The sequence below is a fragment of the Asparagus officinalis genome, chromosome 1 (genome assembly GCF_001876935.1).
Source record: "Asparagus officinalis chromosome 1, Aspof.V1, whole genome shotgun sequence".
Classification (NCBI taxonomy): Eukaryota; Viridiplantae; Streptophyta; class Magnoliopsida; order Asparagales; family Asparagaceae; genus Asparagus; species Asparagus officinalis.
The window spans coordinates 51,306,264-51,329,807 of NC_033794.1; the positions used below are offsets into that span (position 1 = coordinate 51,306,264).

At 35.1% G+C, this 23,544-nt stretch overlaps 1 protein-coding gene across 1 annotated transcript; it reads right to left on the bottom strand.

Annotated features, from left to right (window-relative positions):
* On the bottom strand, positions 6,736 to 7,287 carry LOC109834218. Its single transcript, XM_020402197.1, has one exon. The coding sequence runs from the start codon at positions 7,285 to 7,287 to the stop codon at positions 6,736 to 6,738; it is 552 nt and encodes a 183-aa protein (XP_020257786.1).

The window sequence follows — 23,544 nt, forward strand, 5'->3', positions numbered from 1 at the left end:
AAATGAAGTTTTAATTTGGACATGGATGCAAAGAGTTGGAATGAAAGGGACTTGGATGCAAAAATTTGGATTTTAATGAATGGAGGCCGGAGTTGTTTGCTGCAGAGTTGAAAATCATTTTGAATTGGCCGGAGATTTTGCTTTTGAAAATCAAATGTAGTTGCTGCAAATGGGCCGGATTTTCACAAGAAAATTGTGAAATCAAATAAAGATTCAATTGGGCCGGAGTTCAAAATGTTCATGGACCGGATTTGTTTTAAATTGTGAAATCAAATAAAGATCCCAACGGCTATTTTTTGCAACCGTTGTTTGGGGATTTTTGGTCTTTTGTTTGGGGTTTTTGGCTAGGTTTTGGGAGGCTATAAATACCCCCATTGATCTCAGTTCTCAAACCAACCAAGAAGTTTTTAAAACAAAAGTTTAATAAGGGTTTAAGCTTGGTTAGTTTATTTTAAGTTTAGGGTTTTACAAAGAGGAGCTTACATCAGTTGTTGAAGAGTTCATCTTCAATATTTCATCAACCTCTCTTTGTGTTTGTAGAGAAGTTTTCTAACTCTTTTCTCTAGCAATTTTATTATTGATTTTCATATTCTTATTATTGCTAGTTTGCTAATTGAGTTAGATTTTATTTTACTCATTGTTTACACACACCCACTTAAGCTTATTGTATTTGCATACATAGTATATTTGGGTTGGTGAGTGTTGTAACATTAAGAATGAGCTTCATTGTGTTCTCATCCATATTTGAGAATAATAATTTGTTATTTTATGAGATTGTAAAATTTTCGGTGAGCAAGAAAACCGAGTGTGAGGAGTGTAGACGTTGATAGGTAAACGTTAAAAATCAACATTGTGAGTGTTTGTGAACGTTGATCGGTGAGCGTTGAAAACCGACATTGTGAGGTGTAAACGTTATTCGGGTGAGCGTAGAAAACCCGGTTGTGATGGTGGATTTCTCCCCGGGTGTGGGGAGCGGAGACGTACGACGGAAGGTCCGAACTCCGTGATCATTTGAGTGTGTTTGAGTTTGTCATTGGCGCATTTGCTTATGCATTTATCTTATGTCGCCAATTGCCTTTACTCTTGTATATTTTACCATATCACATTTGTAGTTTGATTATATCACCCTTGTGTTAGTTTATATATCCTTATATATATTTTTATCATATAGGATATATCTTTTTGTTCATATTGCTTATCCTAGCTCATATATCTTGTTGTATTTCATACTTGCTAGGATAACATGTTAATTAGTTTTAATTGGTATAAAATCAGATTAGATTAGCATAAGACCCTAATCACCCCCTTTAGGGTCTAACAATAGGTATCAGAGCTTGGTGCTCTTTGATTTAAGGTGTAATCGCCTTGAGTTAAAGATCCAAGTTATCGTTTTTGTGCTAATCTAGTGTTGATTGTATTTTGCTTCTTGCATATAATCATTATGGATATGTATGATGCATCTAGTTTAGGTTATGCTATTAATATTGCTCCTCATCTGGATAATTTTCCCTATGCCCAATGGTGTGTTAGATTCAAACTTTTTCTTCAATCTAAACATTTTGAATTATGGGAAATTATAGATTGTGCTTATATTGTACCCACTTTGGAGAAATCCAAGTGGAGTAAAGATGATCATAGAATGATTACTATGAATAATATTTTGTTAGAATAAGTAAAGATGATCATAGAATGATTACTATGAATAATATTTTGTTAGAATATTTGCTAAATGCTTTTAACCTATCTCTCTCTAACAAGTTTGTTCATTTTGATAGTGCTTACACCTTATGGAAATATATTGAAGACATCAAGGGGACTTGGAGGCGATCCGACAAGCTTTGGAGGATCCGGCTTCAAGTTCATATGGAGCATCATGCACACGACTACTAGGCGATAGCCCTAGTAAGGCTTGCGAGTTCGAAACCACTAATGATTTATCTAGTGATGAACTTGCTTGTGCTAGTGAAAAATTATTGCATGCGTATAACAAATTGCATAAAGATTTTATTGATTTACAAAGCAAGCATGAAGATTTGAAATCCGATCATGAGTTGTTAGCATCTAAGTTTGAAACTATTTCTAATAAAAATGCGATCCTTAAAGAAAACATAATTTTGGAAAATGAAAAATTAACCACATCTATAACTAGCTTATCTCATGAAAAAGATAATGTCATGTTAGAAGTAGAGAACATAAAAAATGATACTGCTTCTTTTATAAATAATTATTTATGTTCTACTTCTAAAGTTAATGCTAATATGTCTAATGATGAGTTGAACAATGTTAAAAACCGTATTTCTTCTTTAGATTCAACTCTTAATACATGCATTAACAACTGTAAGAAGCTTGTGAATATGTGTGTCAAGACTAAGTCAAAATCATCCACTCATTATGCACACATGTATAGCAAAACTTATAAGTGTTCTATTTGCGACCGTCAAGGTCATTTAGCTAAGTTCTGTTATGATGCACACAAACATAAGAATTCTAATGCTCCTTGTGCATCTCATGTAGCTTCTTCATCTTGTACACTTACACATTCACATGCTTATTCTGACAAAGTTCATCATAAGCATGCTAGTGTGTATAGATGTGATAATTGTGGTCGTTTTGGTCATTTGGCCGAATATTGTTTTGATTTAAAAAAGAATTCAAGTTTGCCAAATGTTTCTAGTAGACCACATATTTTAAAATGTGATGTTTGTGGTAGATTTAGCCATTTGGCGAAGTTTTCTTATGATTTGAAAAAATATTCAAACTTGCAAATTTCTCAAGTAAACCACCTTTGTTTAAAGATATTTCTCATTAATTTAAAAGAAAAATCTTTATTTATAAATGATTCTCGTGCACGCCCACTTGGTCAACACAAATCATTTAAACCTCTTCATTGCACCTAGTGCAATCGAAAAGGTCATGTGTATAATTTTTGTTTTGATTGTGCTAGTGCACCATATGTGCCCAAACGGGTTCATAACCCTAGGGCTTTGAGCTTAAATGATAGGGGTCATGTCCCTAACCAATCCGACACCAAGAATACTTGGGTGCCAAAATAGTTTTTCTTAAACCAAGAATTTTAGTGTTTTTATTTTTCTTTTTTCTTTTCTTGGTTTTGAAAATTATGTTTTAAGATCTTTTGGTTATGAAAACAATTTTTCTTTTATCAAATCTTTTGTTTTCATGATTATTAGTTTTGATTTTGATGAGAGGTTTGTATTTATATAACCCTCCGGGTTTATTGGGTGTTTATTCCCAAATCATGTTTACCGGATGCTTAAATATTTATAAGGGTTGTTACTAGCTCAAGAGCTAGATATAGTTGCCTCTCTTGATTTTTGAAAATCAATGATGATTTAGCTTTATACTTTTAAAGATGATTTTGTCCATAGTTCATGATTCTTGTATGTTTTGAAATATTATTTTTGAACTATGAAAATTTTGTTTTGATTTGTACTTTTGAATTCATTGTATAGCACAAATAGATGATTCAAATTTCATATATTCCTTATAATATATTCTGTGAGTGCTTTGATCAAGTTCTATAAAGAAAGTTCTATTTATTGGTCAAACATTGTTTTTGAATATAAACTTTGATTTATGATTTCTTTTGGTTGATTCGTTTTCATTTGAAAACTTTTTGCATGATTCTTATGTACCTCTTCTTTTGTTTTCATAAATCTATTCTTTCATATGGCTTTTATATTTTTTGTGTTAATGAGACATTATTTTTATTTTGACATATTTATATGTGTTCTCATTGTCTTTTTGTATGTGAGTTGTGTTTAGCATGTTTCTTGCTTGCTCACATATGTATTCCTTAGCATTCATTGCATATATTCATTAAGGCATTTTGATAGGTGGAGTCTTCCCTTTTCTATTATTGTTTTTTTACTCACCCATGCATATTGATAGGGGGAGCTTTCGCTCTATTCATTCTTTTGTTTTTTCCTTTTTGATGTTATCAAAGGGAGAGAAATATTGTGAGTATATTCTTTCTTATTTATATGCATGATATATTATACTTTGTATGTTCATTTTCTTTCATGCATATATGCTTTTTGTAAATTGTTTGTCAACATCAAAAAGGAGGAGATTGTTGGCCATCTTGTTTTGATAATGATTTAACAAACAATTTACATCTAATGTTGTTTGTCTAGTGTTTGTGTTTTCGTATTTATTCTAGACAAACAATAAGTTGGAGGATGAATGGAATTGCGCATTTACGATCATATCCAATGGAGGTTGGCGGAATTGTGGAGTGAAGTCTTGCAATTTAAGTTAAAGATTCAAGTTCAAGCTTCATCCGCGAGTGTACCAAGATAGAGTTTATTGAAGATCAAGATCGAGCTTGGGTATAATTTAGTTTATGTTTTATATTATGTGTGTTAAGTACCTTAAGCTTAATCATATACACACATACACGTTTTGGTTTTATATATATATAGTTATATATATACATATATGTTTTGGTTTTCATGTTTTTAAATATGAGATTACATATTTCATATTTATTATTGTGTTTTAACTATATATAGCATTGAATGTGCATATTTGTGAAAATATTGTACTCTTAGTTTTTGGACTTAACAATAATCATATATATCTTTTATTAAGTCTACAAAATCATTTTGTATTGTTTTAAAACATGGTTAAGCTAAAATGTTAAAATTCATATGTTTACATTTTCATGTTTTGGACTATTTTGCAAAATGATGATATTTCTCATTTGGGAAGTCCTTTTTGAAAACCAGTTTTTGTAGCATGTGTATTATCATATCTACAACCATTTTCCAAAGTTTTATATTTTTCTGAATTTATTTCATATTTTTAAACAGAGTTTTAAATTCAGAAAATCAGATTTTTACATATGTCAGTTTGCGGTCGACCGCCACGGTCGACAACCCCTGAGGTCAAAAACTTAGTATGAGTTTAGTTGGCTCGCGATCGACCGTGGCGGTCGACCGTATGCAGTCCAGAGAGTTTCGCGGTCGATCGCCGTGGTCGACCGTCAGCTTTTCAAAAGCCCAGTTTTGCCTTTTAGTTGCTCACGGTCGACCGTGAGTTTCCCACGGTCGACCGCCGCTCTGTCTTGTCATTCCCAACGGCTATTTTTTGCAGGCGTTGTTTGGGGATTTTTGGTTTTTTGTTTGGGGTTTTTGGGTGAGGTTTTGGGAGGCTATAAATACCCCATTGATCTCAGTTCTCAAACCAACCAAGAAGTTTTTAAAACAAAAGTTTAATAAGGGTTTAAGCTTGGTTAGTTTGTTTTAAGTTTGGGGTTTTACAAAGAGGACCTTACATCAGTTGTTGAAGAGTTCATCTTCAATATTTCATCATCCTCTCTTTGTGTTTATAGAGAAGTTTTCTAACTCTTTTCTCTAGCAATTTTATTATTGATTTTCATATTCTTATTATTGCTAGTTTGCTATTTGAGTTAGATTTTATTTCACTCATTGTTTACACACACCCACTTGAGCTTATTGTATTTGCATACATAGTATATTTGGGTTGGTGAGTGTTCTAACGTAGAGAGTGAGCTTCATTGTGTTCTCATCCATATTTGAGAATAATCATTTGTTATTTTATGAGATTGTAAAGTTTTCGGTGAGCTAGAAAACCGAGTGTGAGGAGTGTAGACGTTGATCGGTGAACGTTGAAAACCGACATTGTGAGTGTTTGTGAACATTGATCGGTGAGCGTTGAAAACCGACATTGTGAGGTGTAAACTTTATTCGGGTGAGCATAGAAAACCCGGTTGTGATAGTGGATTTCTCCCCGGGAGTGGGTAACGGAGACGTAGGATGGAAGGTCCGAACTCCGTGATCATTTGAGTGTGTTTGAGTATGTCATTGGCGTATTTGCTTATGCATTTATCTTATATCGCCAATTGCCTTTACTCTTGTATATTTTACCCTATCACATTTGTAGTTTGATTATATCACCCTTGTGTTAGTTTATATATCATTGCATATATTTTTATCATATAGGATATATCTTATTGTTCATATTGCTTATCCTAGCTCATATATCTTGTTGTATTTCATACTTGCTAGGATAACTTGTTAATTAATTTTAATTAGCATAAAATCGGATTAGATTAGCATAAGACCCTAATCACCCCCCCTCTAGGGTCTAACAGTTCATGCTCTACCTCCGATCTTGAATAAATAAGAATATCATTAATAAACACTATCACAAATTAGTCCAAGTATGGTTGAAAAACCTGGCTCATAAGATCCATGAATACCGCGGGTGCTTTGGTCAGCCCAAATAGCATGATGAAAAACTCGAAGGATCCATAACATGTCAGAAAGGCGGTCTTGAGAATATCCATCTCTCTAAACCGCAATTGATAATATCCAGAATGAAGATTAATCTTCGAGAAGTGCTGTGCTCCCTGCAGCTAGTCAAACAAGTCATCAATCCTTGATAACGGATATCTGTTCCAGATAGTGACCTTGTTCAGCTCACGATAATCGATGCACAATCGCATACTACCGTCCTTTTTCTTTACAAAAAGGACTGGCGCTCCCTATGGAGAATGACTCTGTCAAAAAAACCCTAGGATCATAACACATCTAACTGAGTCTGTAGCTCCCTCATCTTAGCCGGTGCCATATGATAAGGTGCTCAGGAAATCGGTGTCGTACCGGACTACAACTCAATACAACACTCAACCTCTCTCACTGGAGGTAATCCTAGTATATCCTGAAAGACATCCGAATACTTGGAGACTACTCATGTCTCGCTCAAACCGGTACCTCTATCCCGTAACAACACCTCCTCGATATATGCCAGAAAAGACTCCACAAATCGGTTGCCCTGGGAGGTCACTATGATCAATTCCGACCCATCTGATGCCCACAAGCTGACTGTTTTAGCAAAACAGTCGATACTAACATGGTATGACGAAAGCCTGTCCATACCAAGAATGATGTCAAAATCCAACATCCGCAAAACGAACAAGTCTATAATAAATTCAGACTCATCTAAACTGATAACACATCTCCTGCAAACACTCTCTAATAGGGACACCTCCCCAAGAGGAGTAGAAACTGATAATGGCTCATCTAAGGGATGTGCAACTAATTGAAGTCTATTCATGAAAGTGTAAGATATAATAGAATGTGAGGCTCCTGAATCAAACAGGATTCGAGCTGGAACAGAATTCACAAGAAAGATACCTTCCACTATTGCTCCACTGGCACCATGATCATGTGGTACGATGGTATAAACCCTACCGGTGGCTGGAGTCTGATGTGCTACTGGTGATGAAACATATGGGTCCATCTGACCTTGAGGAACGCCCTGAATAACGTGAACCTGGCCTGTTGGTCCCTCAATCCTCGGGATGGCAGGTGATGCCTCAATCCTCTGGTGCTACTGGCCGTAACTACGACCCTGCTGCATGGTTCTGCCGCTGACCATGACCTTGACCCTACTGCTGACCTCTTCTAGGTGCACTATAGCATTCCGATGCCTTGTGTCCAACCCTCTGATAGTTATGACACGTCCCCTGAAATCAGCACTGCTACTACGCCCTCTGGTCCTGGCGTGGTCCTCTTTGACCCTGCTGCTGGTGCTGAAAACCTTTACCCCTCTATTAGGGTCCTCCAGATCCGGAGAAAGGTCTCTTACCCTTGCCCTTATCACTTAGCTATCCAAATTATGTACTTTTCTCTCTAGCCTTCTGGAACATCGCCGTTTCGGTCTCCTGAGAGATGGCTACATCCGCTACCTCTCTGACTGAACGAAATCTCCTAGATACTAGGTAGCGATAGAGACTAGGTTGAAGTCTAAGAAACATCTGTGCCAGGCACTTTCCTGACTGCTACATACCCGTAAAAAGAAGTAGGCTCATGAATCTGTTGTCATACTCTTCCATGGTCATATCCCCCTGCTCTAGCTTGGTCAACTCTAGCTCCTTCTCGGCTCGTGCCACGGAAGAGATATACTGCTCATCGAAGAAATATAGGAAATCCTCCCAAGTAAGAACCATCCTATGCTCTTGGGTGAACTGGAGTCGATACCATCCTCCGGCATCGCCTTTGAGACTGTAAGCTGCTAGCCTCTGCTTCTGCACTGAATCCACACCAAGTAAATCAAGGATATTACTTACATCCTCCTTCTATTTGTGGGCCACAAGTGAGTCTGATGATCCCTGAAATTCTGGTGGCCTCATCTTCTAGTATCTCTCTACTAGTCAAAGCCATACCTCCTGCTCGACAGCTCTACTTGTGACCACTGGTAGAGTGCATCCTAGGGTAACCACTGGGTACTCCTCAGCAATCGGAATAACTGGTATCATCGGGGGTGGCACAATAGGTGGGGTCTGATTCGCTATTTGCTTCTCAAGTGCTACGAGTCTGGCTACAATGGGTGACATAAAATCAACCAGGTACTTGGGAGACTACTGCGTCTCGGGTTGGCCTGTTGAGCCAGCTACTTCTCAAGTAGAACCTGCTGCTCCAATGGAGTCTGCTGCTCAATCAGAGCCTACTGCTCCTCAAGCGGAACCTGCTATGGCTTTGCTTCATCTTGCTCAATCCTTCGTGTACGTGATCCTCTTTGTCCATATCCACATCCGACCATCTATAATTTCATAAGATATAGTATCGAGACCTAGTATCAAACATAGTCTACCTAAATTATTTTCCCTGTATCTAATAGAATTTATACTTAGACATCTACAACACGAGATGTAGTACGTCGAGCAAAGTAATCCAAACAAGGAAACCCTCATGTATATACCATATGTCTTAAATAGTAGATAACTAAATATTAATTCCAAACTAGAACTGAAAAACAAGATATACAGGAAAGTAAAGCCTCATAAACGACGTCAGCATATGTATCTCATACACTCACATAAGATAATCTTTCGGTCAACAATTATCTCAACAACGAGTCATGTCTCATTTGGCGTCCGCTAAACACTCGGCTATCAAGTTATAAAAGTCATCACTTTTCTAAAATTCTCATCTAATAGTACAGTCATGCATGACACTAATAACCATTTCAAATTCTGCGTATAACTATGCAGAAACAAAGATATAGGTTCCTTTACCTCTGCGCACACTCGTACGGATACAAAAACCTAGGTACATCGACCTCTGCGTACACTCATGCGGATACAACAAACATAGGTACACTGACCTCTGCGCACACTTGTGCGGATACAACAACATAGATACATCGACCTCTGTGCACACTCATGTGGATACAACCATGTAGGTTCACAAACCTCTGTGCACACTTGAGTGCAGATAATATAATATAGATTTACTAACCTCTACCCACACTCTAGTGCGGATACCATAATATAGGTTTACTAACCTCTGCGCGCACTCTAGTACGGACACAATGTCGTAGGAAAAATGTATTTGAAATAATACTTAATTAAAATCCCTCACTATGAAGATATTGCATATATTACAACACTATTCACTTATGATTATGCCTATAACATGCAACTCAAGCCCGTAGTCATAATTTAAAACAAAACAAAACATAATATAGAAAATCAGCCTTAGTAGTCGACTACTAAGCTTAATAGTTGACTACACTGAGTCCACCAGACTCTGTTATACTCGACTCGGAAATTTGTAGTCGACTAATAAAATCATTGGTCGACTACTCTATATTGACTCAATCTCTGTTATGTCAATTCAGACTTTAGTAGTCGACTACTTCACTTAGTAGTCGACTACTAAGTCAAAACCTGTAGAGAAACATGCACCAACAGCACATTTGCAAACGTTGTGCGATTTCATACTTTAACACATTATAAAACTAATAAATAAGAAACAAAAAAACCATCTCCATGATTATTTAACCCTGATTTGACCAACTTAATTTAATCCTCTTATTTGTACTAATATTTGACATAAACCCTAATTATTGATTAGGTTAACATGAAACATGCTTGCATATTAGTCTAGAACTGATATAATTTCGTTTAATCATGATTTTAGAACAAAACATCCCAGATCCCGGGTCTAAATTATCTTGATCTATATGTAATCCCCTTTATATCACCATTTTAGGGTTTTAAGCATGATTAACGCATAGATGACAAGATATAAATGAAGATCTACACAACCTAGTGATCATAATCCTGTTTTTGTTAATACCAGCAAGTAAAACTCGTAGGTCTAACCTCAGATTCAGATTTCGCATCACAAGTCTACCTTTTATCATGTTAAACAGAAAATTTATGCATTAAAATAACCTTATTACTTCATGAACACATGATTAACACTATGGGTAGGGTTTGGATGAAGGAGATCTTGCCTCTATCACTGTGTTGATCTCCTGAACGTTGTACCAACTCCTCACTCTAGCTACGGCCCTCGATCTCATCTTCCGCTCAAAGTCACTTCTCAAAACACTCGAGGAAAACATAAATTCGGATCTAGGGTTTAAGGGGAAAGAGGCAGCTGAAAACTAATGTGAAAAACTCAGGAATTGTTTAAAACACGTTTATATAGTTGGGTTATCAACCGGGTTCAAACACAACGTAAATCCAACCCGAAAACTAAAACCTAGCACGTCAAGGAATCCGTGATAGTCGACTACTCTCCTTAGTAGTCGACTTCACTATAACTCACAGAAACTACATATTGCTTACAAGCTATTAGTAGTCGACTACAAAGGGTCTTAGTCGACTACTAAGGATCTGATTACACTGATTTATATTATTCCCTTATATGTATACATCGAATTGATCACTTGACATGCTTAAAAAGATAAATATGCTATTTATCACTGCATAACATATTCAATATCATTTATCACATAGTATTCAAATTTGTGTGGTTTTATATATACCAAGAAAGAATCTTTTGAAGCTTGAACTTGATTGGTTGACTTGATTTGCATAAGCTTTAATATCCATTTAGCTCGTTTTCCTGTGTATACTAATCAACACAAAACAAAATACTACAACCAATATTAGTTGTAAATTGTTTGTTAAATCATCATTAAAATAAGAAGGCCAACAATCTCCCCCTTTTTGATGATGACAAACAATTTACCAATATTCATAATAAAATCAATAAAACAATCAAAACAAATGCTATATACCAATCAAAACAAATACTATATACCTCATATTTTTCTCCCTCTTGGGAACATCAAAAATAGGGATAAACGATATGATAAAGAAGAGAGCGAAAGCTCCGCCTAACAAAAAACACAAGTGAGTATAAACAAAGATATGGGGAAGGCTCCCCCTATCAAAAAGCCATAAAGAAAATTTGCAATGATGAGCATGACAAATGAATGTGAGTAAGCATGGATATAGAATACCCTAAACACAACTCACATTAAAGAAGACCAAATGACCACATATATGTATTATTAAGAAAAGCGTCACAAGAGTCTAAAACATAGATATATATCCATAGGAAATATATCAAAAACAAACAAAACAACAAAAACAATAAAAAATAAAAAACAAAGGTTTAAAAAAAATCAAAGATCAATAATCAAATGATTTGTCAATAAACCCAAAAAGAAAATTCATAAGTTATCAAACTATAAATTATGATTGATTGAGAATATATATAAATACATTATTATGAGAATGATGTCTCAATACATAAAAACAAAGTATAAGTTCATGAAACCTTATGAAAACCAAAATCTTGTTCATGAAAAATCAAGAAAGACAATTTAAAAAATAATACCAAAAGAGAGTCCAAATGAAAGTTCATGAAAAACATAAAACATTGTTTTAATGAAGAAATGATCAAGAGAATATTTGAGTTCAAAAGACAAAAGCACTCAATCATTTCTTATAAACAATCTCTTGGCAAAAAGGTTAAAGACTTCCATTAAGAGATATTTTGTATCAATTTTAATATCGGAAACATCTTTATTATATGTACAACCATGCCAAAGATGATGTCAAACAAATTTGTGTTTTGTCCAAAAGGATCAAGGAAAATTATGCTTAGGATAAAACAAGTCATAACAAGAAAAAAACAAGAAAAACTTGTTTCAACCCATATGAATGCCCGGTAATCATAATTTGAAACAAAGAAGTAATACATCCCGGGGGTTGCTAAAACATGAATCTCTCATATATAAATTCAAAACAAGTTATATATCCAAAAAGTGTTCAATCAATGAGAACTTCTTTGTAAAACTTGATCAAACCACATAAGGAATACATTATAAACCTCAAATAGATGATTCGGAAGCTCAAACACATAAATATCATCATAAGAGTGTTTTATAATGATCCTATAAACACAAATACATTGTTCAAACTTAAAACAAGTTATAATAACAAAAATAATATTTTAACATAGAAAAATCATCTTGGTAAGAATTGCATTAATTCATAAGAGATGAAAACATCAAATCAAATACCAAGTGTAAAATTATTTTTAATTTTGTTTAAAAAACCTAAATAAAAATCATCTTTAAGAACATGAAAAACTAAAAAGCAAAAGAATTTGTTCTTAAAGATCAAACATATTTTGGTACCCAATTACTCTTGGCACCTAAGAGTCTAGGGACATGACCCCTATCATTAAAGCTGAAAGCCCTAGGGTTATGATCCCTTTTGGGCATATTTTGTGTACCAATATGGTCAAAACAAAAATTGTATACATGATCTTTATGATAACAATTTATGTAATATAAAGGTTGAAATGATTTGCGTTGACCAAAATATTATGCACGTGACTCATTTGCAAAAATAGATTTTTCTTTAAGATTGTTTTGTAAATGGGAAGCTCTTCTCAAATCGTAATAAAACTTGGTCAAATGACCAAAACGTCCACAAAATTCACACTTATACACATGGGCATGTTTATGATGATCGTTATGTGTGTGTACATGTGTATGATGAGATAGAGAAGCTTGATGGGATGCACAAATATGATTAGGCTTGTTAGGCTTTTGTGCATTATAACAAAATTTAGCTATATGGCATTTACGGTCGCAAATAGAATATTTGCAAATTTTGTTATACATATGTACATAGTGAGTAGTTTTCTTAGAAGAATTTTCACGGGATTTTGCACATATGTCTATAAGCTTTTTGTTATTATCAATGCAAGATTTTAATGTTGAATCTAAAGAGAATATTCTACTTTTAACATGATTCAACTTATTATTTACTATACAAGCATTGTTATTAGAAGTAGAACGTGCACTATCAATTTTGAAAGAATTAAGCTCCTCCCTAATATTCTCAACTTCTAATATAACATCACATTTTTCATGAAACAAACTAGCATTTTCCAATTTTAATTTTTTATTGCATTCTTTAAGATTTACATTTTCATTTGCAACGAGATCAAACTTAGTGGCTAGTGTTTCATGAGAGGATTTCATTTCGACATGCTTGTTTTTTAATTTAATATAGCTACATTGTAATTTTTCATAATCATGCATCAATAATTCATAGCCATGTGTGAGTTCATCAATAGTAAGATCGTTTTTGTCATCAGACTCGCATACCTCACTAAGGCTATTGCTTTGAGCTTGCGTGCATGATGAGGCTCCATGTGAACTTGTGGAGCGAGACGCCGAAGATCGTCGGATCGCCTCCAAGTTCTCTTGATGTGCTTCAAATAATTTTCAAATTGTATAAGAACTATTAAAATGAGCAAGTTCGTTAGAAATACATAGTCCAAAAGCTTTATGAATAAATTCTAATACCAACTTGTTCATTATAAATATTTTCTTGTCATATTTGCTCCACTTGGATTTCTTCGATGTGGGCACAATATAAGCATTATCAATTACTTCCCATAAATCTATATTTTCAGACTCAACAAAAATTTTGAATCTACTACACCATTGATCATAAGGGAAGTTATTATATCTAGGAGCAACATTTATATTGTAGCCAAAACTAAAATTATCATACATATCCATAATGTATGAGCAAGCAAAATAAATAATATCAAAACAAGATTAGCAACAATATTGAAGCTTGGACCGTTAACTCAAAGCGGTTAAATCTTAAATCAAGAGCACCAAGCTCTGATACCAATTAAAAAACACCCTAGAGGGGGAGGAGGTGAATAGGGTTATTGCTAATCTAGTTTGATATTAGTACCAATTAAAACTTACTAACAAATATATTCTTGCAAATAAGATATGCAATGAGTTATTAGCAAGGATAAACAACATAAACAAGGGTGAATCAAGATAAACAAAAGATACAATTGTGATAGGGCAATATAAGATGTAGACAATGGCGATATAAGATAAACAAAAAAGTAAATGCGCCAAAGACAAACTCAAACACAAGCAAATGATCAAGGAGTTCGGACCTTCCGTCCTACGTCTCTGCTCCCCACTCCAGAGGAGAACTCTACTATCACAACTGGGTTTTCTACGCTCATCCAAATAACGTTTACACCTCACAACTTGATTTTTTAGTTCACCGAAAACTTTACAACTTACACACTTTCAAATACACTTCATGCTAGGCTTTACTACCGACCCCACTAGCCCGTGTCACCTTCCTCTAGTGTTCGAAATAACCACCTCTCACAAGGCTTTACTACCAACCCCACTCCTTTTGGAACCAACCCCGTCTCTCAGCACACACTTCTCTCGGTGTACAAGTGTAATACAACGTGTAACTCACAATAAGGCTCAATTACAAGATTGTGTTCTCTACAATAGATGAAAACACAATATAAGCTCACTCTCACAATATCACAATCTCACAACCTAATATATGATGTATGAAATACTAAAAGCTCAAATAGGGTGTGTGTGTGTGATAAAATGAGTACTAATGAAATCTAACTCAATTTATAAACTAGCAACGATACAAATAAAAATCAGTAATAAATTGCTAGATAAAAGAGTTAGAAAAACTTCTCTATAAACACAAAGGAGGATGAGGAAGATTGAGGATGAATTCCTCAATTGACAAAGCAAGCTTTCTCCTTGTAAACACAAACACAAACTTGAGAAACAAACTTTTGAACTCTTAAAACTCTTTTTAAAAACCCTCTTGGATCATCCTCAGAAGTAAAACAATAAGGGGTATATATAGGATGAAAACCAAAATCCAAAAATAAGAAAATCCAACAACAGAACAAGAAAATAGAAGGTCAGAAAAAACTAGCCGTTGGGCCATCAGTCGACTGATACAGTTCATCAGTCGACTGATGAGCTGACAGTTACAGGCCAGAAACACGTCATTAGTTGACTGATGAACTAGTCAGTCGACCAATGACCTCATAAGTCGACTGATCAGTAGACTGAATAAGAAACAGAAACTTTTTAAGATTGCAGGCAGTTTCATCAGTCAACTGATAAAAACATTCAGTCGACTGATAATATATTTTCAGCCTGAATTGAATTTTACAAATGAAATTCAAACCTCTTTTAAAAATAGCAAATAAATTCCAAAAAATATAAAACTTTTGAAAATGTTTATAAACATGTATATGAACATGTTTGAAAAGGAATTTTTTTAATTTTCTCTTACCATTTGTGAAATCTCAAAAAAAAAAATCGAAAGCACTAAAAATACATGTGTTTTAAACATGTTGATTTTAACATTTAGCTCAAATTAAGTTCTGAAAACTTGTGTAATGTTTTTTTACGGACTTAATAAAAGATGTTAACAATGTTTGTGAATTCCAAAGCATATTAAAATATATTTTGCATAAAGACACTTATATTTGAAAAAAATCACAAATGCAATGTGTCTGTATATTTGAGCTTATAGAATTAACAAACATTATATAAACCTATACTAAGTATACCAAGAAATAATCTTCTGAAGCTTGAACTTGATTGGTTGACTTAGAAATAATCTTCTGAAGCTTGAACTTGATTGGTTGACTTGATTTGCATAGGCTTCAATATCCATGTAGATCGTTTTCCTGTGTATACTGTGAACTTGATTGGTTGACTTGATTTGCATAGGCTTCAATATCCATGTAGATCGTTTTCCTGTGTATACTGAACAACACAAAAAAAATACTACAACCAATATTAGTTGTAAATTGCTTATTAAATCATCATCAAAACAAAGAAGGCTAACATACACTGCTAAGGCGAGGCTGGCGGGCTTGCAGGCGAGCTCGACTGCTGTCTGAATGCTCAGGTGAGCTTGCAAGTGAGCTTAGCAAACAAGCAGGATCTGCTAGCGGACCCCTCAAGTGTTAGGCGAGCTTGAGTCTGTAAGTGATCTTGGTTCATGCTGCCAAACTTCCTGTAGGCGAGCTTGACTCATGCAAGCGAGCTTGACTCATGTAGACGAACTTGACTCGTGCAGGCGAGTAAAGCATTCAGGCGACTCGTCTGGACGAGTCGAGAAAATAGGTGAGCTTGACTCGTGCGGGTGAGTCAAGCCATGTTGGTGAACTTTGGCTCGTGCAGGTGAGCAAAGCATTTTCGCGAGTCAAGCTTGTAGGCGAGCTTTGCTTGGCCTCTTGAATACAGGTGAGCTTGACTTGTGCTAGCTTGCATTTGCAATCTTGAGCACGCAGGTGAGCTCAAAACATGGGCGGGCGGGGTTAATCAGTTGAGGTTTCACCTCCTTGATTAAAAGTAATTTTTATTGCCTGCAGAGCCTCAACACGACCCCTATGTTTCTACTTCAGAACACGAGCCTCGCGTTTATGTGCTCAAGCATGAGTCTCGTGCAAGCCAGGTTGAATACGACTCTCAAGGGAGTGTTTCACAAGCAAAACACAAACCTCAGAGCTGCGTTGCTCAACCAAAACGTGACCCTCAAGGGAGTGTTTCACAAATAGAACATGGACCACAAGCCCACGCTGATCAATTAGAATGCGACCTTAACATTCCTTAAGTAGAACGTGACCTTCGCGTTCCTCAAGCAAAACGTGAACATCACGTTTCCAATCTTAAACACGACCCTCGCATTCCTAATACAAAACGTGATGTGATACATCGTGTTCAAAAGGACTAACGTGGATTTAAGATTCATGTTCACCAGGAACATGTCTCATCTAATGGTGGATAGGGGGTTCCAATTCAAAACTCACATTCAATGAGGGATTCTTTTCAAATCTCTAACATAAGAGAACTCATACCGAGAGAAAGACCCAAATAACAAGTCACTCATTCATGTTAATGTGAACGACTAATTTCTACAGTCCTCTCAGGGTGTCAATGCTGTGCACCTACACCAAGAATGTCGGTGTTTGACTGACTGGCGAATGTTACCTTGACCAACAAGAGACGACGTTCCTACAAGAAGGGAACTTCAGAGGATGAATATCTTAGAGTTACTATCAATATGGTCGACAGAGAGAAGTCACCAATCCCTAGTTCCGATGAATCAGAGATAAATCATTCTCCAAGTGTCAAAGAAATCTTGAATGAGTTCGAAGGAATCTACCGACACACTTGGACTTGAATGGGAGTGTAGGCAAATATAATTGCATTTATCCCTAACGATAAAATGTAGAAGTTTGCCTGCATGACTGAATTGGCCTTTTTGTTTTGATGATACTTTAACAAACAATTTATAACCAATATTATTTGTCTAGTGTTTGTGTTTTCTTATTTATTCTAGGCAAACAATGTGTTAGAGGTCAGATGGAATTACGCTATAATGATCATATCTAATGGAGGTTGGTGGAATATCAGAGTGAAGCAATGCAATTCAAGTCAAGATCAAAGTTCAAGCTTCATCAGCAAGTTTACTAAGAAGAGCTCATTGAAGATTAAGTTGCTTGGGTAAATAGTTTAGGTTTATGTTATGTGTGTTAGATACTTTAAGCTCAATCACATACACACATACACAATTATTATATATATATTTTTGGTTTTCAAGTTTATATATAAATTTATGAAATTATTAAGTTATTTTTTTATGAAGTTAACAATCATGATATACATATTTTATTAAGTCTATAAAATCATTTCATAAAGTTTTAAAAGTTTGTTTAAATTAATATGTCAAAAACAAGTATGTTTAGTTTTCATGTTTTTGGATATTTTTGTAAAATGATGATATTTTACAAATGAGAAGTGAAAATTAAAAAATGCTTTTTATAATATGTTTATTATGATATTTAAAAATACTTTTCAAATTCTTACATTTTTGTGAATTTATTGCAATTTTTAAATGCACTTTAAAAGTCAATTTTTGGACATGCACAATCCCTGTGCATGTTCATAAGTTGACTTACCAGGTTGTATAAGTAGACTTATGAACTACTCTAGAAAGTATATTTAGCCTTTGCCAAGTCGACTTATAGCAAGTCGACTTATGTTCCCAGACAAGTCGACTTATAAGCTGTTTTTTAATTTGTTTTTTTTACATTTGCATGTCAACTCATGTGAACTGTCAAGTCGACTTATACCAAGTCGACTTATAAATCTGATGGTTGTACAGTAACCGTTATTTCTAGATTTTGTGTATTTTAATGATTTTTATGGGTTTTTGGGGTTTTCTTGGGCTACTTTCTTCCACCCTATATATACCCCATTGTCATAACTATTTTGACCTACCAAGAGAGTTTTAAAAAGAGTTTAAGTGTGTTTAACAGTTGTTTAAATTTTGTTTATGTAATGATCGTGAAATTTTAATATTAATTAAAATATTTTTTTTAGTATTTTGTATTTTTCTTATAATTTTTTTTAGTATTTTGTAATGATCGTGAAATTTTTTTAGTATTTTGTAATGATCGTGAAATTTTAATTTTGTATTTTGTATTTTTTTTAATTATTATTTTTAAAATAGTATTTGTATTTTTCTCGATTTCTTATAATTTTTTATGATTTAAAAATCTTATTACATATTTATTTAAATGATTTTGATTTATAAATTTATTTTGTGCGGTAAAATCTTTTAGAATTAATTTATTATGTTATCAGTACTATTACGTAATATTTTAAATAATATATTATATTATTAATATTATTACAAATTATTTCATATAATGCATAGAATTATTAATTATGTGTTTTTGGTATAATTTATTATATTATTGCTATTGTTACATATTATCTGTCGTATTAGTATAACTAGTACGTTTTACTGTGTACGTAATTGTCCCATAATTATTTTGTTTTAAATTTAAGTAAAAATATATTTATTATTAATTATTCTTGTTTAATTATATAATATGGGTATATTTCGACTATTTCGTATCAACTGTTGTATTAGCATAACATGTATGTTTTTATTTGTAGATAGATATTCTGTAATTAGTTTAATTTTTAAAAACCCATAAATATTTATTATAATGATTTTTGTTTTAAACCCTAACCCTAACCCTAATATTATATATATATATGTAAATGAAATACTCGTAACCAAACCCAAAAACCCAGCCGAAACCGCATCCTTCTTTCCTCGCTCTCTTTCTCTCTGCGGCGCGCGCGGTCTCTCAGATCCGCAGCGCGAACCGCGTCTGACGGCGCTGCTCACAGGGCCGGCCTCCACGCGAGCTACCGTTTGACCGCTCGACTCGCCTACAGCCACCACTAGCCACTCACTTCGTGCCGCGCCTCCCTGCACCCCCAGTCTTCGCCCCGATCTCACCCCCGTAAAAGACCACAACCGCTTTCGATCAACCAACCACTAACAGCTTGCATGTCCGCGGCCCGCCAAGCCACTTCAGATCGCAACACCGTCCTCTCCACGTTCGTCCACCACCCTACACCGCCGCCTGCGCCGCCCCGACATCAACAGCAGAAGCCGAGCCAAGTTGCCGCCGCGCGCTTTCGCCGGGCCAACCTAAGTCAGCCGCACCCACGCGATGTCGCTGACCCACGACTGTCAGTCGTGCTCTCATCTGGCTCGCCGATGACTCGTTCGAATCAGCCCCTACACGCCATCACACTCCGCGCAGCCGCTTGTCGCCGTCGCCTCACCCGTAGCCTCGCGCGTCAGCGTCGATTTGTTCGACACAACCCGAGGCAAGATCCCGTTGCTCCGTTGTCATTCTTACATTTTAGATTGTTATGAGTTATCTGCATATTTTGAATTGTGAATTGTTATTATCCTCGTGGGACTATTGATGACGATATTTCAAATGATAAATTAATGTTTTTCAAGATTAATTAGAATTATTACTATGAGAAATAATTTTTAAAAGAGTTATTCTGGAAAAACGGGTTAAATTGAATTATTATAATAATAAATGAGTTAAAGGAATTTATTTTGGAAAATGGGTTAGTTTTGAATAATTATAATGTTAAATAATTTTAAAGGAATCTATTTTTGGAAAAGATTATTTTTGGAATTAATCAATTTACGATCATTACAATTGGAACTTGCGACATTTCATGTGAAATTATTTGATAGTTGTAGAACACGACATTTCATGTACATTGACACCTACATATTGTTACTCTTATGTATACTCACTCATGTCATATATGCACACCTGATTCATCACTAGCTTATATAGTCATGTTCATCATATTATTTGCATAAAATTAGTTGTATTATTTATTATTTCTTGTTTTGTTGAGAACCGTTAGTAGTTCATGTCCTTAGTTGCCTAGCATGTCGTGTATAAGACCTAGATACCTGTGTATTGTTGACTTAGAAAATGAGAAGAGTTGGAATGAGGAATTCTTGGTTCATGTGATTGGATGTGGATGTTTATGTATTTTCCAGGCTTGCACCATCGATATTCCTGTGTAGCGCTAGGGTGGGTCTGAGGTGTCGTGATATGTGATTGTTGATTATTTCCAGGCTCGCACCAGCGATATTCCTGTGTAGTGCTGGGGTGGGTCTGAGGTGATATGATATTGTGATCATTGATTATTTTTATGCTCGCACCAGCGATATTCCTGTGCAGCGCTGGGGTGGGTCTGAGGAGCAGTGATATTGTGATTGTTGATTATTTCTAGGCTCGCACCAGTGAAATTCCTGTGTAGCACTGGGGTGGGTCTGAGGGGGGCAGTGAAACATTACGTGTAGATGATTTGTAAACAACTGGTTATTTAAGAATATGAGTTTCGACTATATGTGAGAGGTAGACCAGTGACCTGTTGTAGAATGGTTAGCTACATGGCCTTGTTGTTTGAATGTTTATGGGTTCTCGTGAGATGTGAACCAGTTATAATTCTTTCCATACCTAGATTAGAATTAATATTTAATTATCTACAATTTGAGACATATGGTATATACATGAGGGTTTCCTTGTTTGGATTATTTCGCTCGACGTACTACGTCTCGAGTTGTAGATTTTTAAGTATTAATTCTATCTAGGGGTATGTCCTTGTTACTCGGATGATTATGGATTCTTATGATCGTTATACTCTAGTGATGGATTGCATCTAGCTTGTTAGTATTCCAGCTGCATGTTTCTATTTATTATTATTGTTATTGCATTGGTCATTCGACCGTTTCTATTCTCTTTGTGGGATCTTGCCGTGTGCCATACACGTTGACGTACACCTATTATTATTGTTATTGTTTAATTTTCATTTGCATAAGCTAGAATTTATTTGAGTTTAGATTTAATTTAATTGTACTCTTTGTTCACATACAAGCTATTGAGCTTATTGTATTTGCATACATAGTATAATTTGGGGTTGTGGGTTTGTGACTTAGAGAGTGAGCTTATTTGTGTTCTCATCCATATTAGAAAACAAATTATTATATTGAGCCTTCATTGTGAGGATACACTTTGTAATTGTGACGCCCCTAGTTTCACCAAGGCTGCAGTTCAAGGTAAAACCAAGAATATCAAACATGCCAAGCACCAAACACCATTCTACGACATGTTTCACCATCACAGTTACTAATTATCTAGTGGAATCAACAACAGGTGTAGGTACAAAATAGGCAAGAGAGAATATACGGAAGAAATACTAAACAACAAATACTCTGAAGAAAATCATCATTACTGATATAAATGGATAAATCTCTATGAAACAAACAACTGAACTGATACAACTATCTCATAATAAGAAGTCAAATGAAATGACATAAAGGTACATCGCCTTACAAAGCTAGAAACAATATCTCAAATGTTCATAAATACATCTACTGTGAGTTTTGTCATAAACTGCAAATATAATAAATATCTAGATAGAATCTATGAAGACATCTTATCAATCTACGACTCTCCGTGTGCCTGACTCGCTGCCTGAAAGGGGGGGGGGGGAACAACGAGCGTCAAAATGCTATAGCGAGTAACATCTCAACCAACCCAAGGGGGAAGGGCTAGAAGGATAAGAAAATAGCTGTAGATATATAATAGATAATCAATCATCGACTGTAAAATAAAGTGGGAGTTAGATTTTTAGAAATTTACAACACGAGCATAGGTACGTCCCCCGTAGCTTAAATTATAAATATCTAAATACCAAATCTGAGCTACAGCATGGAGAATTAACTCCATCTCCAACCATACTATCAAAATATCCTGACTAATGCCAGATACTTGTCCAACACATGGACTTCATCTACTATATGTTAAACAAAACAACTCAGATAAATGTCCAACACATGGACTGCAGATGATAAATGCACAACACATGGACTGTAAAAGGTAAAAGCTCAACACATGGACTATATATGACGAAGGTCCAACACATGGACTGAAATGAGTAAATATCCAACACATGGACTATATGATTATGTTCCAACACATAGGCCGCAATAGACAAGTTTCCAACGCATGGACTACATACGATTAATATCATACAATGAACAGATACAAGTAAAAGTATATATACTATTTATTCTCATATCCCAGTGAATAAATCTAAGACTCATGTCAAATAGTCAACTCATGTACACCAATCTCAGTGTACAACAAACCCATATAACCTAGGTGTTTCGCCAGCCACACAATTGCACGCAAACGACGTGCACATACATAAATAGGTCTCACGGTCGACCGCTAAATACCTGTGGTCAACCACGCAGTGAGCAGAAAGTTTCTTCTCATCTACGTGCCTAGGGGTCGACCGCCACATATCTGCGGTCGACCGCGTATGCAGAGAAAGCCTCCTACTTATTTTCTGTTCTACGGTCTATGATACAAAAACTCATAAATGATAATCTTACATACTGGAAACCCCATATGAACGATTTAGCATTTCTAAAACACATGAAAACAGATCTAAACATTTTAGATAAATCAAATCATTCATGAATACATATAAACATGTCGAATCATATAAGAACAGGGTTATTTCATTTAAAACTTTTGTTAGAAAAACATCTTCAGATTTAGATCTACATTAAGAATTCATATGGTGAATTTTCATAAGCCAAAACTTTGGTCTTTACATCATATACAACATAGATTTATCTATATACACAAAATAGCATTTTTGGCTCAATAAAACCATGTAAAAACTCAATAAAATTGTTTAAAACTTGGGTCTCGCTGAACACCACAGGGTCTCGCTGTTAGCCCTCCGAAATCCTCCAAATCATCCAATAGAAGAGGTTTAGGGTTTGAGAGAGAAGGAGGTGGCTATTAGGGTTTAGACTGGTGAAAGAGATAGGTTTTCGGGTGAAGAAATATATATATGAACCAATAAATCCGACCCAAACCTAAAAAGGCCCAAACCTAGAAAAACTCAATATCCGCTCGGCGGTCGACCGCC